At 34.7% G+C, this 17101-nt stretch overlaps 1 protein-coding gene and 1 long non-coding RNA gene across 16 annotated transcripts in view; one reads left to right on the forward strand and one right to left on the reverse strand.

Moving 5' to 3' along the window:
• The window catches only part of LOC134533110 (receptor expression-enhancing protein 1-like), a 57430-nt gene that overhangs the window by 16556 nt on the left and 23773 nt on the right, over positions 1-17101 (reverse strand). For 9 of the 15 annotated variants that reach the window (XM_063370446.1, XM_063370473.1, XM_063370455.1 and 6 more), the window contains exon 5: positions 8970-9117. In XM_063370446.1, the coding sequence (XP_063226516.1) occupies positions 8970-9117 (148 nt within the window). The other 6 variants (XM_063370437.1, XM_063370401.1, XM_063370408.1 and 3 more) reach the window with 6 other exon arrangements.
• Positions 2526-14886, forward strand: LOC134533170 (uncharacterized). Its single transcript, XR_010075256.1, has 2 exons — positions 2526-3515; positions 9094-14886. It is a non-coding gene; the product is annotated as an uncharacterized LOC134533170 (long non-coding RNA).

The following is a 17101-nucleotide window of genomic DNA, read 5'->3' on the forward strand; positions in this document are numbered from 1 at the left end:
GGTACACCAGTGCTTGTCAATTTTTTGTGATTTTTCAAGCTCAATAAACAAAAATCTGCCAAAATTGCCAACGCTAAATGGATTAAACAAGCATGACAGTAAATGCTTTTTTGCAAGGACTGGATTTGTATTAGAAAAAAAATTATGTCTCCTGAAAACCTACCAATTTAGACATAAAGTTTATCTTCAGTAGCAGGTTTTATATTAATATTTTATTTTATAATATTACAAAAAAAATTACATACCTATTTTAGTTATACATACAATAAAAAACATAATTTGTAAATACATTTTGGTGCATAATATTTTAATAACAGTATAAATGTCACTTCATTTAATGAACTAAATTAACTGGAAGGATTTAAATAAACCCAATTTAAGATAAGCAAGTTATCTTCAGCTCTTAATGAATAACTTTTAGGAATGAGTGGAGTCACTATTTAGTGTTAGTGCTCTCTGTTGCTGAGCTTGTAGGCCTAGCCACAACATGCTACTCTTGTAACTTTGCAATTATGCCTTAAAATACAATATAAATGGTACTTATATGATGTTTTGTTTATTTCATTAATTAGATGATTTCCTGAACCACGTAATTTTGGATTATTAGAGCTCTAACTAAATGATTATGCTACATTGCAGCTTTGGGATACACAAATAATTATGTTAAAAGTGGTAGAAAATTTTAATTTTCTAAGCGTACATGATTTCTTGCTTGTTCATTGATATGTTATTCTAAAAATAATTGGCTAGGTAACAGGTAAATTTATAACTTATATTATGAACATAAATGTTTTACTCAACAACTTAATTCACCTGAAGCAAAGCAGCTATTTCTAAGTGAAAAACACAGTACTTCAAACTTCAAAATGTGTGTCAACTCGAGTGCCAAATGCCAAAATTAATAAATTAAGTATTGAAAAAAAAAACTTTAAAAAAAATTATAAAAATTACTCAGGCACAGTTATAACAAATGGTAGCCATATAAACAATCACTGGACCCTTACAATAGAAACCTGTTGTTTTCAAAAGGAGTATCACTTATTTACACTTGAGGTTTTCGTACATTAAGGGGCCACCCTAGTAGCATCAGAAGTTAGCGGAACACTATGTTTTTAAAATAATGATGGGACTTTATTAATCGACACTACGAATCTGAAAATTTTTCACCCACGAGAAGATAATACACGAATTGTCTGTATAATTTTACATTTTTGTTTTTTTCTATCAAAATATGAAATAAAAAATCACCAACTTGTCCAACTTTGGGGCCATTTTATACTGCTTAGGAGAATGACAGAAAAAAAGTACAAGTCTAGAAAAAAAGATAATTTTTTTCTGAAGAAATTCATGTATTTAAAACATATAGTCATCGCTTTGAATTCCGAGATATCTTTTCCACAATTTCCGCAAATCCTGAAAGTTTTCCACCGTCTCGTGCTGCCGCTCGGCGAAGCCAGCTCGCAGGCCACACAGCTCAGGTAGCCGGGTGGAGGAACACGTGGCCGGAGGGGAGGCAGGCTACCTGTGTGTGCGTGCGTGCGTGAGAGGGAGACAACCCACAACCGGCACCGGTAAAAGATAATCCCGTGACCGAAAGAAATTCTCAGAATTGCTTTTAATGTGCCTCGCCACAGTACCATGTGCTCGACTTACTCTGTGACTATATTCGTGTATCTCTAAAACATTGCTTTTGTTTAAACTACAAATATCCTAAAGCTTACCATACTAGATCATGTATTACGAAATAAAGTATTGAAACTAATCAATCAACACATTGAAAGTTGTCCTACAAACTATTTATTGGTGGCTTTACAGTCTCGCTAGCTAATTCGACAAAATTTATATTTAATTTTTAACATGAAAATACACTTCATTGTTTTTCCTTTTATTTTTAATAAAAATTCAAGAAACAATTATTATACCACCCAATATTTTTTTAAATTATTTTAGTTTTCCAAAATAATTTTACACATCTTACAATGCCGGGGAAAAATTTTATACTGGTATTAACCAAATTAATTATTTACAAAAGTTTTGATACTTAAAAATGTAGGTTTTATATAAAATGTATTTTAAATTAAAAGAAAAATCGTATTTTGAAAACTAAATGTCATTTTGCTATGCTTTATGGTTAGATAGATATCTGATTGCCTGCACTGTTTTAAAAATGTTCATGGGATGATATATAAAAAAATAAAAACTAGGGAAGTTCTATATTAAATAAGCTAGTCAGAATTATGTAAATGTTCCTCCTGGCGCAGGAATCACGAGGAGGATTGAAGATGAGGTCAGTGACCGATCGCTCACATATGTAGTTATGGATGGTACGTTATTAATTACAAAATTCAAAAACCATTTTGAAGTTAAAAAGTATAATTAGTGGCAATGTTTAATAAAGATGATGTAAATTTTCAGATAAACTTATTTCTACAGCTCAATAATTAATAAGGGCAGGAAATAAATTTTTTACAGCAATTATACAAAATTATTAAAAAAATTTAAACCACAATTAATTTATCCAAAAACCAAAATTAAGTAAATATTGCCCACACATTACAACATCCACGAAAGAACCTTGCAAATTATTTTTGTTATATGCATTATTTTGCATTCAAGTTCTTTATTTTTTTATACTTCACCTACTTATAATTGTTACATATTTGGCACATGGTCCGTCACGCCCAATTAAAGGGCCTGAATAAGTAGAACGCGTTTCTGATCAAATTGCACGCCTGTTACTTTACCTGCAACCCGGAGCGGTGTGAAATAAATTATTGTACATTCGTGACGTTGGCAATCAACTTAAATATTTATGAGTTAAAACCAAACATAACTATAACGGATAATCAAAGAAATTTTGAAATTTTGAAAGCTTGTTATGTTTTTATATAGTACACAAAGCAGTTAAACCATAAATTATTTGTTGTTGAAAAAAAATAATCCTTAACCTTTCATGCTTTTTTCATTTATTTTTATTACCAGATATTTCCGTTTAAGTAATACTTATATATATAACAATATAGCAATCTAGAAAAAAATTAAGGTAGCCTTATTCCAAATATAGACGTTAGTTAACTAAGAATATAAATTCGCTTTACAACCACAGCTTGTACACAAGTAAAAAAAAACATGGTTTTACTTACAGGCCGTATTGAACGTAGGGTAGGTTTATGACAAATACAACAGCAATAAACATATGGCTGAGTCTGCTTTCATGTACACTTTTTTTTTAAGTTATCACTTTTAAAGCGGGTAAAGGGTACCTATCAAGTAGCTTAGCATTACCCAAAGTGAATGTCGTGCTCCAGAAAATGTTTGAACTATGTAATATTTGTATCACTGTTGCGTTACAGACCTGCAACTTTTTTCAGTGCGCGATGTCACTCTCATGTAAAAATATGCCGTGTTTAGCGCAAACGTGTTCGAATGAATCCACATGGAGCTGCCAAAGAATACCTATCGATGTCGGCAACATACATAAGTATACAAACCAACGTTTACAAGTGTATTCATACGTAAGTATAAAACTGGCGGCGGGCCATGATGCAGTTGGTTCTTCGCGTACAGTCCACTGACGGGATTAGAAGCGTCAAAGATCTTATATGGCTATTCTGTAAACTTGTATGTCATTTCACTGCCTGCTTTAGACAAACAACATCCATTACTTTTAGCTTTGGCTTGAAAAGAATTACTCCGGCCTGCTTTCTTATATTACTTATTTCAGCTCCTCGTGCGACCAGTGTGTATACCTAATTTGTCCGCGGCCTTATCTTTGGGTGAAAGTTATTTGTAAGGGAAGTTGTATCGGTAATGTTCATGTATTACATAACAATTCGACTTAGATACGCACATGTGTTTTTAAAATATATGTTTAATAACTTGCAATACAAAGTATGTGTTGAATTTCATGTATTGAATTTTTTTTTACATTATGTACGAACATAATAATCACAATATTTCATGAGAAATTTTTAAAACATTTTACAAAGTAATCTCTAATTTCTTCCACACCTCATGGTTAACCTTACTATTTTATTTCATGTTTCAGTTGATTTAAACTGTTTGGAATCATAATATGACGGACAATGAAGAATATTAGTTTCAGTAAATTTTATGAGATGATTTACTTATTACATTAAATATACCTCAATTTTTACCTCAAAGGAAAATAGTTGCATATAATTAAATGATAAATATTTGTTTCCCATTAATATAGTTTATGAACATAACTTATTGTTATAATACCTACATTAGTTAAATTGTGTTTTTGTAATGCTCTCCTATTTCAGTAAAATTTTGGGCAAATTGAATAGCATATAGTCGATCTTTAACATAAGCTTTTGGAATACATAAATATAATAAATTATGTTCTCGTGATTTTAACAATTAAATATTTCTTCGCATGAAAAAATTAATTAACTAAAAAATATTTCAGTAATTTATACTTAAGGACTAAAAAAATTTATTTTTATAATATAATAATATTGTATGTATGTATACTTTTCTGAAAAAAGTAGATTCAAGAAAACAAATTTTCTTTTTTTTAATTTTGTTCTTGAACTTACTTGACAAGCGATATTGAACTTCAACTTTATACTTTCGGTATAGTACTTTTCGATTTATTTTCTCCAAACGGGAATTAAAAGTAAAGAATAAATAACATTTTCCTCTATAATTATTGCAGCCGTATACTGAAAAGTTTAACTTTCCTTTATTTGCATGACGCGGAGCTCCTAACTACACAAAATTTTTGTTATTTATTTTGAACGTTGTATTTATGTTTCCTTACAAACTTAAATGAACCTCTTAACATTTAATTTCATCAAAAGTTATACAATATAAGTATCAAGTTAAAATATTTTTAAGTGTAGTTGTGGCTATTTTGTTGTTGAAAATGACACTCTTAAGTTTGAATGAAAGTGAGATATGATAAAATTATATTTGTAGTTAAAAACAGATAATTCATTTCAAATTCAATCTTTTGTTACATGCATATTTCCAAATAAATTTGACAATATATTAAATTCTATGCATTTGAATCTATTCGTATATTCTGCAGCATTAATTCCTATAAGCAAATACTTATTACGTACAATGTACTTTTAGTCCTGTCGTATAGTTATGCAAAAAATTGTATCAAAAGTATTGTTTCTTCTATGCGGTTATGGTTTAAAAAGAAAAAAAGTAATTTAATTTATTTTTAAATTCGGTTGTCAGTAAGAACACGTATTTAGTGTAATACGACATATATTATTCTGTTTATTAAAACATTACTATCGATAACTCCATTTTAGATTTATCTGTCTGTGTTATATTTCAAATTGATTCTTTTTCTTCGGCTTATGACAGCAGCAAATTTTGTTTTATCGCATATGTAATGTTTTTATGTTTTGCATATTATAATTAATGAGTTAGTATTGTTGGCGGGTGAGGCTTTTTCACAAATGGACGCGTTCTTGGCGGCTAGCAGGTAGGACGCGTGTATTACGCAGGCTGGATAGGGAAGTACGACTGCGGGCGAGCTCCATGATAGAAGCAACGGGAGTAGTATCACTCGGCTATTTGTATAGGTTGGGATAGCTGTGCGAATGGTAGAACAGACCACGGGACTATGGTGAGGAAAAAGGTCCCAAGCTCGACATCCCGACGATGAGACCGTTTACGAACTGTCGATGGATCATCAGGAAAGTTAACAACTTCTTCAGAAACTTGAGTCCCTCTTTCAAAATTCAGTTTAATACCTGGAGATGACTATATTCTGTGTTCTACCAAGCGAAGCATACTCTTAATTCATTACTAGTTGATGTTTAATATTTTGACGCAAAATAAAATTGTGAATCAGCTTACTTTGCTCATGCCAGGTTTTACAAGTTTTGTCAAAGTTAATTAAATGAATAAAAATTGTGTCCCTTTGTTACTGGCTACCCGCAAGAAATTATCATGGTGAATAATAATAATTTTAAGTCGACATGTAATATTTTGATTTTTATGGGATTGTGTTTTGGTAATGGTGTGTGTAACTGTCTTGTGTATTTTATTACATTCACTTCACGTAACGAATTGTCTGAACGTAATGTTATTGTTTGTTTGTTTTAATATTTCGTTTTATTGAACAAAGATACATAGTTTGCCACTTCGAGCGACTACAGAAATGACAATACAATTAGTTTACAGTGTTCCAAACATTTTAGTTTCCTCTACTGTACATGGGGGGAATATTTTTTATGTTATGTTTACTGAAACCATTTTACGCGCTAAGTGAGATGTTGCGATTGAGTAGAAGGGAAAATATGTCATAAAACCCTGCGTAATGTTATGAATTCCATTCATTCGTTTACTCTGTGATCCGGAGGGTCTAATGTTAAGACTGAATACATGTGCACTTCCTCTATGTAGAGTGGCTTCATTGAGATGAAAGCAAAGCTCACGTTGATGAAATACTTATTAATTAAAAAATTAAAATGTTGTTTTATGCTTCAATTTCTGTTAGTGTCGTACACAGATTAAAAATGTAATGCAGAGTTCCTCAGTTTTATGTATATTGAAATTTGCTCATGTGTAGAGTAGTTATTAAAAGCATAAAAAACATATATGACGAATTGTTGTGTATTATTTCCATTAGGCGTGACCATGAAAATAGATAAGATTTTATCATTATGTGAAATCTACATTTTAAATGTTGGCGTTTAAATATTTATGAAAGCGTGTGATCTTAAAGCACTATTTATCTATTAAGGAAGTAGGTAGTTTCTTTGATTTTAGAAGGGTTTTTTAAACAAACAACTAAATTAATTCAAAAATTTGAACTACTGCAAGCAAAAAATACTTTATTCCATTTTTATTTTAAAATTAGCCATTGTATTCTACCTTGCTTACACTCTATTATCGAAAAATATATTTTTTTGACAGAGATGAATACCGTAAATTAATACACAAAACATACATGTTTTCGTATGATACAATAATAGCTAGTGACAGTGACGAAACCAAAATTATTTTGATAGTTTGTATAGAAAATCCCCAACAGTAGTGGTGGTATATTTAGGGATTTATTTGTAGATGGGTAAGTACTATTCCACAATAAAAAGGAGTTATCGTCAATTATCAAAGCAGCCATATTTCGTATCTTCTTTGACAGCCTAAATACAGCACCAAATGACGTACTTGGCTAAAAATTAATTCCAGCTGCATGCGTAGATTCCGGGAGGAGGGGAGAATCTCAGGGTGGCCCGAACCTCCCTGAAATAAAAAAGTCCGTCTGAGGGGGCCCGCTTGCATTTGCAAAATCTTCACGTTATCCCGTGGGCCTCATGGGAATCCTACAAATTTTCGCCCGTGATTCCAGCTATACATTTCACTGACACCTTGAGCACAACAGTCAGTGCACACTGAGTTCTTCCATACCACCCGCACTTGTCTTCGATAAAATCTGAACTCAGGTGGATTCAGCGTGACTGACTAAGCCTGCAGTCTGAATCCACCTGTAGGCCGCTGTTGCAACAGCTAAGAAATTAACACTGCTCGTAGTGAACAGTCTGTATGTAACTCGAAACGTGATTCCAGTTCATTCGTGTATACTTATTCATGATATTATGCAACGTTAAAGTCATTAAAAAAATATGCAAAAATAAAATAAAATGCTAAACGTGTAATAAGAGCCAGAAAATAATAATATGCAGTAATATTTAGTGTAACTAAATACGACGTGAACCCTAGAATACAAAGTTGACGATGTGTCGTTGGTGGGAACACTTGTTTGTTCCTGACATTTTTTTTCTTTACAGAATTTAAAAGTAAGTTTGACATGCACTTTTTATTCAGGAAGTAAGTTAAAAATTTATTTGTCGTTATTGCGATTTAAAAAGTTGATTTGTGTCTAAGATTAAAAATAATTAATATTATTTTCATCATTTTATTCCCAGTTTTATTACTCAATTATTAGTAGGACGTGATTTCTCGTCGCGGTGCGGAATACTTTTATGAATGAAAGCATAACTGTTCGTGCAAAACCATTCATCACACAAATGTCAGTTCGAAAGTATAATGTTGGAAATTTTTTTAATGATATAATTTTTGAATTTTTTCCCCCCTGAAAACACAAGCTAACACATCGATTGTTGGTGACAGCATTTTTTGTAATGTATGTAAATCTCTTAATTATGTAGAACGTTAATTAAAATAAAAATACCTGTTTTAAACAGAATTGACGATTGTTTGCATTTCATGGATATGGACTGGATCGCAACACTAATTTAATGTTTCAAGTTAATAAACACTGTCAGGAAGCAAGCAAGGCAATATGAGAACATTATCTTTTGGTTGAATGTAGCGAAAGGGAAAAACAGTCATCTTTCTTGCCACGATCTTGTTCGCAGATAACGCAGGTATAAGTAGCAAATGGACTCCACACAATGACAACCCTCCCATTATTCCGCCCCCCCCTCGCTGAAACGCCCTCTCCCCCCTCCACCTCGGCGCAGGCGACAGTCTCAGGTATATCGCCCCGCCCAACCACTGGCCGTAGCACGTGGCCAGTGGCCCACCGCGCTAAACATTTTTACTAGGGAGGCCCCTTAAGGATTAATATTTGGAACTAGGTCAAAAATTTTTGGTAAAAGTTCCATATCACGTAATCCTTGACCCTGATTGCATGATCCTGTACACATTGATCCTGTGGCACATGATGCTCGCTGTTTTAGCTTAGTCCACTGAAAGATTCTTCACATAACAAAACCTTGTTGATATGACAGTGAATTATGATCGTTAAGTTGAACAGGATAGAAAAAAATTTCCACAAGACATAGCATAGTTTGTTTGTATTGTCATATTTGAGTTTTCGTTTGGCGAGGATCTTTCGACGAAGTAAATTAAAACGGCAAGCATCGTGCACCAACAGGATCAAGGGATGAAATTGAATACGTCACAAGGAACAGTTAGAGATATTTGAAGTTGTGCGGGGAGATGCTGACCTGGTTTCGTGGGTGTTTCGTCCACTTCATCCTCGGGGGCGGCCATGAGAGCCTTGGCGCGAGGTCTCTCGGGCAGCCCCCCGTTGTCCGAGCTGAGGTCGCTGAGGCTGTAGCTCCGGCGCAGCTGGTTCACCAGACCCCCGCCGCCCTGCAACAGTCGGCGCCTGCACCTCAGCTGCCTCGGGCCACCACCGCTGCGACAGTCCCGTCCCGCCCGGAGCGCAGCCCCTCGGTGACGGCGAGGGTCACGGGTTCGAGATGCCCGGACAGGTCCAGGAGGCAGCCTGCCCTGTGGCCCGGTCAGAAGGGGGTGCACGAGGGGCCGACAAATCTTCACAGACTAAAATAACTGTGTGAAATGTAAGGCGAACGTAAAAAAAATAATTATGCGATTGAAATGTATACTTTTATTATACTGTCTTAGTTACTTAATTTTATGTGTGCGTATTCTTATCATAACTTTTTAATTCAACCTTGAATATGTATTATTTATGTGATGCAATAGTAAAATAAGCATTTTCACGCTTTGTCAAATATTCCGTTAATGTTGTAATTTTAAAATGTGACATAATAAAACTATGTTTTTTTTAAGTGAAAGTCTTTGCTGAGGGAGCTACAAATTTCCAGCATTACGAAAATTCCGATCACATGAGGGGGAGAGCGAAGCACGATGTGGGGGAACCAGTAGAGGAGGAGAGTGTGTCAGCAGCGAACCCAATTCAACGCATGCGCTAGCGGTCGAACGGGAAGATGGCCAGGAGAGAGGGATAGGTACTCTGCGTGGCTTGCTATATGCTAGTTTTAACGGCCGGAAGGGGAGAGGGCAGAAGACAGCTAGAAATGACGCAGCAGTGATGCTACGGAATTCTCGTAACACTGCTTGTGTTTGTCTACTCCTTGGTTTTTGTAAAGGTTAACGATTGAAGCTACCATATTACTTTTATTTTATTTAAAGTATCTACTTTTTATGAATAGTGCAATTGAAAATGTAAAAAATTTATAAGTTTGATTTATTTTTGGTATGTGAACACTGTGATTGGAAATGTCAAAAGGCCTTATAGACTTGTGAAATAGACTTTTTAAGTGTAATTTATGTTCGATTGGAGTGTTTTTATGTTTTTTTTATTCTTATTTATTTAGCAGGAGATCATGATTTAACATCATGCCTAAAAATAATAAAAAGGCAGAAGCAGATAAGAGGTATTATCAAAAGCAATGTGGGAATAAACCTTCCAAAAGAGGCGCCAAAAAGTGCCAGTGAACAGATGCAGGAGTACAGGGAACAGAAAAAGGCATTTTTTCATTTAAGATCATACCCGTATCATTACTATTCTCAATTATTCAATAAAAAAAAAGCATGTGTAACTCAGTACACATCATAGAAGTGAAACATCTTGGGCAATCAAAACCTCGGCTCGTAAGTATATCATAACGGGTAAAACGGCAGAGGGAGAGAAATAGAGACAGAAGACAATTTTTTTTGAAATAACACAGTGCGGAGTTTTTTTGGCTTTTATTTATCTTTCAAGTATATAAGAATCCTTACCTTTTTTTCTAATTATTAGAAAATTGATTGAAATAAAACATTAATTAATAAACATGAATTAACAAAATTATTACTTACTTTAAAATAACTGCTCAGGATATCAAGAATTATTCATCAAGTAATAATGATTAATTAATAATAATATTGCTAATTGTTGAAATACACTATAAAGAATAACTGTGCATGTTACTGTTTCTTCAAACAATTCTGCCATTGGTAACCCCCAAATCTCTGAACAAAATATAAAATTTATTAACAGGTAGCGCTATCTATGCAGTAAATGCAGGAGCTGTCTCAACAGCGCTCTCTGCTGGTTGAACAAAGAGGAATATGTGCACGCTGGTAGCAAATATAAAATTCAAGGCATTCACGGCTGACTATATAGGCTACCTACATCTATTTTCTGAAACAAGTGCATGCACACTCTCTCTGACTTATTCTTTTGTGCATCTATCTCTCTTGCTTCTGAACCTTGAATTTCTATTATTGAAGTGCAAGTGCACACCTCAACACAGAATTATGTTCCATTCCAAGACAACACTGGGACATTTGGATGTTGCATCAACCTCGCTGTGATATTGTGGTGTAACTTAGCTGTAATTACATCAACAATTGGGTTCCTCACGTGGAGAGGGGAAGGTGTTGGTTGTGGTCAGGATAGAGATGAATCACAAGCGTTGCATTAACTCAGTGGTTCCCAAACTTTTTCAGCTGATGTTCCCATTTCAGACGTACAAGTAACCTCGTCTCATCACTTTTCGACAACTCCAAAGAAAAGGAACATAAAAATATTATTTTTTAACAAAGAAAACGTGTTTTTTTAAGCAGAATATGTAAAAATTGTTAAATTAAATGCTTTTTTTTTATTAATTTTTACTTTCCAGAACAATATTTTCATAAATTAACAAGTAAACCAATTTCTCATAGCCACTAAATTCCATGCCTTTTAATTTTTAATGACATGTTAAGATAAGTCTCAAAAAAAATTGTGAGATCAATAATATTTTTATATTTGTAACAATTCACAGGTTCTCAAATCATTCCACACCCCAATTGGTACTAACTCTCTGCCCCTAGGGTAGCGTACGTCTCAGTTTGGAAACTACTGCTGATTAACTGCTCCGTTTCCAAGCTTTTCAGTGTAGGTCTCCCTAATGTTATAGTGACTCAAATTTCAACTGCAAGCCCTTAAGGCCATGGTTCACTATTTTCGTAAATATTGAAACAGAGCCCCCATGATTTAAGCTATACAGCAGTATAGCAGTATCCCTTGCTCACAAACAAATACAAAAATATGACAAATGAAACTGGTTGCAGGTTCAAATATTCAACAGAAATGTAGAAGAAATGTTTGCAAGTGCAAGTTGTGAAGACTAAACATTACACTTCAGGCTACAGCAAATATCTTTGTTGTTCAGTACAATAAACATGGAGTGAAAAAGAGTATTTTATTTTACGGAAGTGTGAGTTGAACTGTGCAATCATTCAAGAATTATTTTAAAGGGCTGCTCAAATTTTTAATTTGTCAAAAAAATACATGAGTGTACTCTTCAAGTCAACTTCTTGTATGATCACAGCTGGTTCACTCTAATTATGATCCACTTCCAGTACCCTTCCACCTCGTGCCTGAGTACCATTTTTGCAAGCCTAGTACCTATAAGCACCATTGGGTCAGGAACGCTTGTGACGTAAAATGGGGCTTCTGGGTGCTTCGGCGCGCCACCTCCGCAGGTATAAAAAGTCCCCAGTCGACAAGTGAGGAGGAATATGGCAGACCTACAGACAACGCCAGCGCGTTTCTTGTGTGCGACATCGGAGCGACTGTAGGCCTGGCGAGCGAGAAAGAGTCTCCCTGGTAGTCATACCAGTGAGGGTGACCCACACGAGTGTCTCAGGAGCCTCTAGCAGGGAGTCGGCTGCAATGGGCGACAGTTGGGGACGGTGTAGCGGTGTAGCGGCGCAGCGTGGGTGGTGAGGTAGTTGTTCAGGACTGTGGTGTGCGAACAGAGAGACTGGCAGAAGAGCAAACCACTGTCAAGCCATGTTTCAGTGAGCAGTGTTAATGTTTCATTGGGAGTGTAAGACTATATTTGCAAACAGATCTGTTCTTGACTGAATTATTAGAGAAAATATTAGTAGATAAATAAAACTGTATTTAATTAATTGGGCTATCCTTTTCCAATTTGTTTTCCCACTCGTAACAATATTATTAGCAGCATATCAAAAACTATACATCTTTATAAAATTTATAACTTTATCTGCATCAAAACCTGATTGTATACTTAGTTTTTCACCTTGATCTGAATTAAAATATTTTTTCTGTAATTTGGAATTTGATCACTGATTCTAATAGAACTGAAAATAACCACAAACAGGTTCTTATATCAATATTTGAAAAATTGTAGGCTTTTGACAGTCTTTATGTTCAACCAGTGATGTACTATTTATTATAAACACTTTATACGTAATCATAATTTGATTACTCAGACAAAATATTTAAATTGGATTAAGAATTTCAACTTACAATCATAGAATTGGTGACACTTTTAAAACTATGGGCGTACATCCCGGGGGTGTCATTGGGGACCGAATCCCCCCTGAAATCAAAAATCCCTGAGGGGGCACGCTTGTGCTTGCAAAATCAAACTTTGAAATGTGAATGATAAACATCCAGCAGCCCCCTCCCCCCTCCTTCTCAACGGGAATCCAACAGATTTTCGCCCATGTTTAAAATGATTTATAAACTTGAATTGATGTGTAAAAAATTATAACTCTTTATGTAATAATCTAGAAGCAATCTTTGGTAAAAAAAAAAAACTTAAGCATAAAGATATTTTAACACTTTTACCATTTACATATTTATTTAGTGTTTGTGCTGTTTAGTTTATTTCATTAGACAATTTCAGGACAAAAAAATTGATCTCCTAACCTCAGAAAAGTTGCTTCATGACCATGTACAAAATCAGATTGTTACAGGGTGTTTTTCCATTATGTATCATAGCATATGTGGAACTGCCACCCGAACGCAGCCCTGTGAACATGAGCGCCACATGCTCGAGGTAGGGTCCCCTCGGGATGTTAAGTAGGGGGCAGGTGGACTTAAAGTATGTGAAAGTGATGAAACCTCAGCCTCGCACAGAATGGAAAATGTTCTCGAACACTGGCGCTGTGGTATATATAGAAATGTGGCTGCCCATGCATTCAAACAATCTTAGACATCATTAATGTCGGACACACTTCTTGGTGACTAAGGGATTGAGGACAACGAAGCTACAAGTTGTAAACCGTGTCCTGTCTGTGAGTCTATCAGGGACTGTTCTATCCTGGGTGCAGCAGCCATTTTGGTAGTGAGGCACGTGAACAAGTTACACACTCGCTGGGTGAGTATAAGATGATGATCAGTGCAGTTGACTCATACATCCAACCTGGCGAGTATCAAACGTGAAGCCTGCCAAGCAAGGAGAGATTGGCTAATGAATCGCTGTGGTAGTTTCGGCTCATCCGCTTGACAGACGAGTGCGAGACGACATAACTGCTGGTCACTGGAAAGGCTACCAGACCAGAGCGAGCAGTCCTGTGAAAGTCTAGGCGTCAGCTTCATCCTCCGGAACTCACTGGACGAGTTCCTATGCTGAAAGGAGTTTGAACAACTCATCACGGCAACAATAGCAGTCCAGCTGGGCCAAGCACGGCAGCCAACCACTCGCTACCAGCGAGAGCTTCACGCCTGTAAGAGTTCCGAGGCACACTTACCCATGGATGGTGAACTGACCAAGAAGAAAACGAAAAAAGGACCTTAAAAATGTGAGTAGAAATCTGCACATGAGCCACACGTTTCGGTGGCAAACATTTTAATGGTCAAGAAAAGTAAGGACTTGTTCCATAGCCCCAGAATCAACATAGTTAGAGTAACTGTATATACACAAGCAGTGGGTTCAGACAAAGATATAATAATTGTAACTTTTAATTGTATTTAATGCTTAGTCCATGTTAGTGAGATTAACAATAATTGCAAAATGAGTAATGATTTGTGATACAGCTATAAGTCTCTGAAAAATAATTCATTCGTTAAAGAATATTTTAATGCCTTCAAAGTGTATTTATAATGGTGCCAGAGGCTGAATAATCATTTCTGTTGACAGACTCATAAAGGTATTTGTTTTATTGTTTTTGAAGGTAGCTGACGAAGGTAAAATGCCGCTGTTTTGGCATATAATTAATGGTTAATATTTTGTCTGCTTTACAGCTCGTTGGTTATGATATGACCTCTTTACGAACAAAGAAAACTAAAGATGATTTGTTAAAATCTGGTTATTAGTGTAAAGGTTAGTATTTGGTTGAATAATAAACATACTTGGTAAAACTGAAGAAGTGTCATCTCTCACTGGTTACTGATTGCCCTGCAACCCTCCTGAAGTTTTTTTTGTTAACCAGAACAATATTTATTAATAACCTCTATACAAATACTTTACTAAATTAAAGGGGCCATCTGATCAAGGTGTGTATGTGTGTTAGCGAGACGGGATAAGCACGACAAATCCGAAATCAAAAGACCTTTTCAGTCCTCAACGAATTCTTAAATGCTTTTCGTAAGCATACACCAGTAGGATATCTTGAGTAGTTTTGAAATAGCGGTTTTTTTTCCTGAAGCTCTATGCACCATATTGTGCCTGGGCAGACGGCACCCTTAACCATGCAGTTTCCTTTGTCCATCCAGTGTTGCCAAGACTTAACAGGGTTTCAGTTTTGAAATTAGAATATGTGTGATTGTTTTTTAAACATGTTACCGTATACTGACTGTAATAAAACTGCATTTATTTGTGGTCTTGACTTTACAGATAATTGGAAAAAACAGTGTGGCAGTGACTATATGTACTTCCACAAGGTTATCATTCGCTGAGTTGGGTCATTCAACAATTTCAATCATTTTGATTATGTTTAAAAAAAAATTTTTTTTCACAACTTTAACTTTATTATTAAGTTCTTTAGCAAGTCATCTCTTACATTTGTGAGAAATATTCTTATATTTTGCACGAGTGACTTGACAAGTAATATAACGATGGCTAGTGAAAATAAAATATTTCCAGCAGAAAGTCCAAAGAATTTGGATCCAAAAGAAAAGTATTACTTAAACACACGCATAATTATGTAATATAAGAGAGATTTAATTTTTCAAAGATCAGAACAAGACGTGTGTGTCCCCTTCCACCTACCCCTTCACCAATCATAATGAATAGCATTGTATGTATAACAATTCTTGAAAGTGTGCAGCTCTTACATGTTAATATTACAATTTAAACTGTATTATTTTCATGCACATAAATACAAAACACTGAAAGCTGTTTTCTATTGAAATAACCTTCATAAAAGGAAATTAAAAGGGGATTTAAACAGCTACACGATTAGTGCAGAAAGTATATTGTGCATACAGCTCTGATATCTAAACTACTTAATGCACTACATTAGATAAACAACAAAAGCGATTCATGCTATGGTGCTAAAAAGCTATTTATTTTATTTCATCAAATCAGTACATTAGAAAAAAAATCTTAAAAATTACTACTGTAAATAGTAAACAAAGTATGTAAAATGGATACAAAAATCATTACACATAAACAATGTCTAACATTTAACTTAAGTTAAAATTTCCTTAAATTCAACTGTACAAATGTGATGTGTAGCTGAAATTTTGGCAAGCTTCGGAGACACTATTCATATAAAATTATTAATATAAAATAAATGTATGCAGCTCAGGAACTGTATCAGTATAATGACAAAGTTAAGCTGTAAAACATAAGAATCAATTTCACTTGACAGCACAACTCATTCTGACAAAATTTATTTGTAAATACTGTAAACAGTACAAGAGTGCATAAACTGCAAAGCATCTACAATATCAACAAAATAAATTAAATACTAGTTAGAACAAATACCTGTTTAGCTACAAACCTAATGCTGAATTAACTACAAATCTAATTTCATACAATAAAATCATAGAAAAAAAATGTTTAGTAAATATCAGCATGAAAATGCTGAAAATATACCATGGAAAAATGGCTTAGTTAAGTTATACTACAGTAAACTTTATAAAAGGCAGCAGCAACATCTGGCACTTTCTAAACACACCTTCATAAAGCGTAATTTGGAACACTGTTGATGTGATTCCTTAAACCAATTGATCATTTTCTTCTTCAGCACTATTTCATCTGTTATCACAAAAGTTTGTTCACAGCACTACACACAACTTCCATTACTAAATATTCAACCAACATATATTTCTATCCACTCTATCCAAGGTTTACAAAAAAAAATTGTGAAAATAAATGGAAATGTTAAACGTCACTTTGAACTTGAATCCAGCAGATAGTTGGCAGCTCTACATTCGGTAAATTAAGGATAAGTAGAGACCGGAAAAATTTGCGAATTCATTTCGCGATAGGCTAAAATACAAATAGTTATACCTCAGTGCTGCCTCTGCTATTGGATCACAACTCAAATGGATGACTGGGCCAATGAGAAACACCCTGCCCAAAGCTTTATCGAATCACAGGCTGCTACGATGGGATGTCTCACAAGACAGCAGCCA

The sequence above is a fragment of the Bacillus rossius genome, chromosome 1, assembly GCF_032445375.1.
Source record: "Bacillus rossius redtenbacheri isolate Brsri chromosome 1, Brsri_v3, whole genome shotgun sequence".
Taxonomy (NCBI): domain Eukaryota; kingdom Metazoa; phylum Arthropoda; class Insecta; order Phasmatodea; family Bacillidae; genus Bacillus; species Bacillus rossius.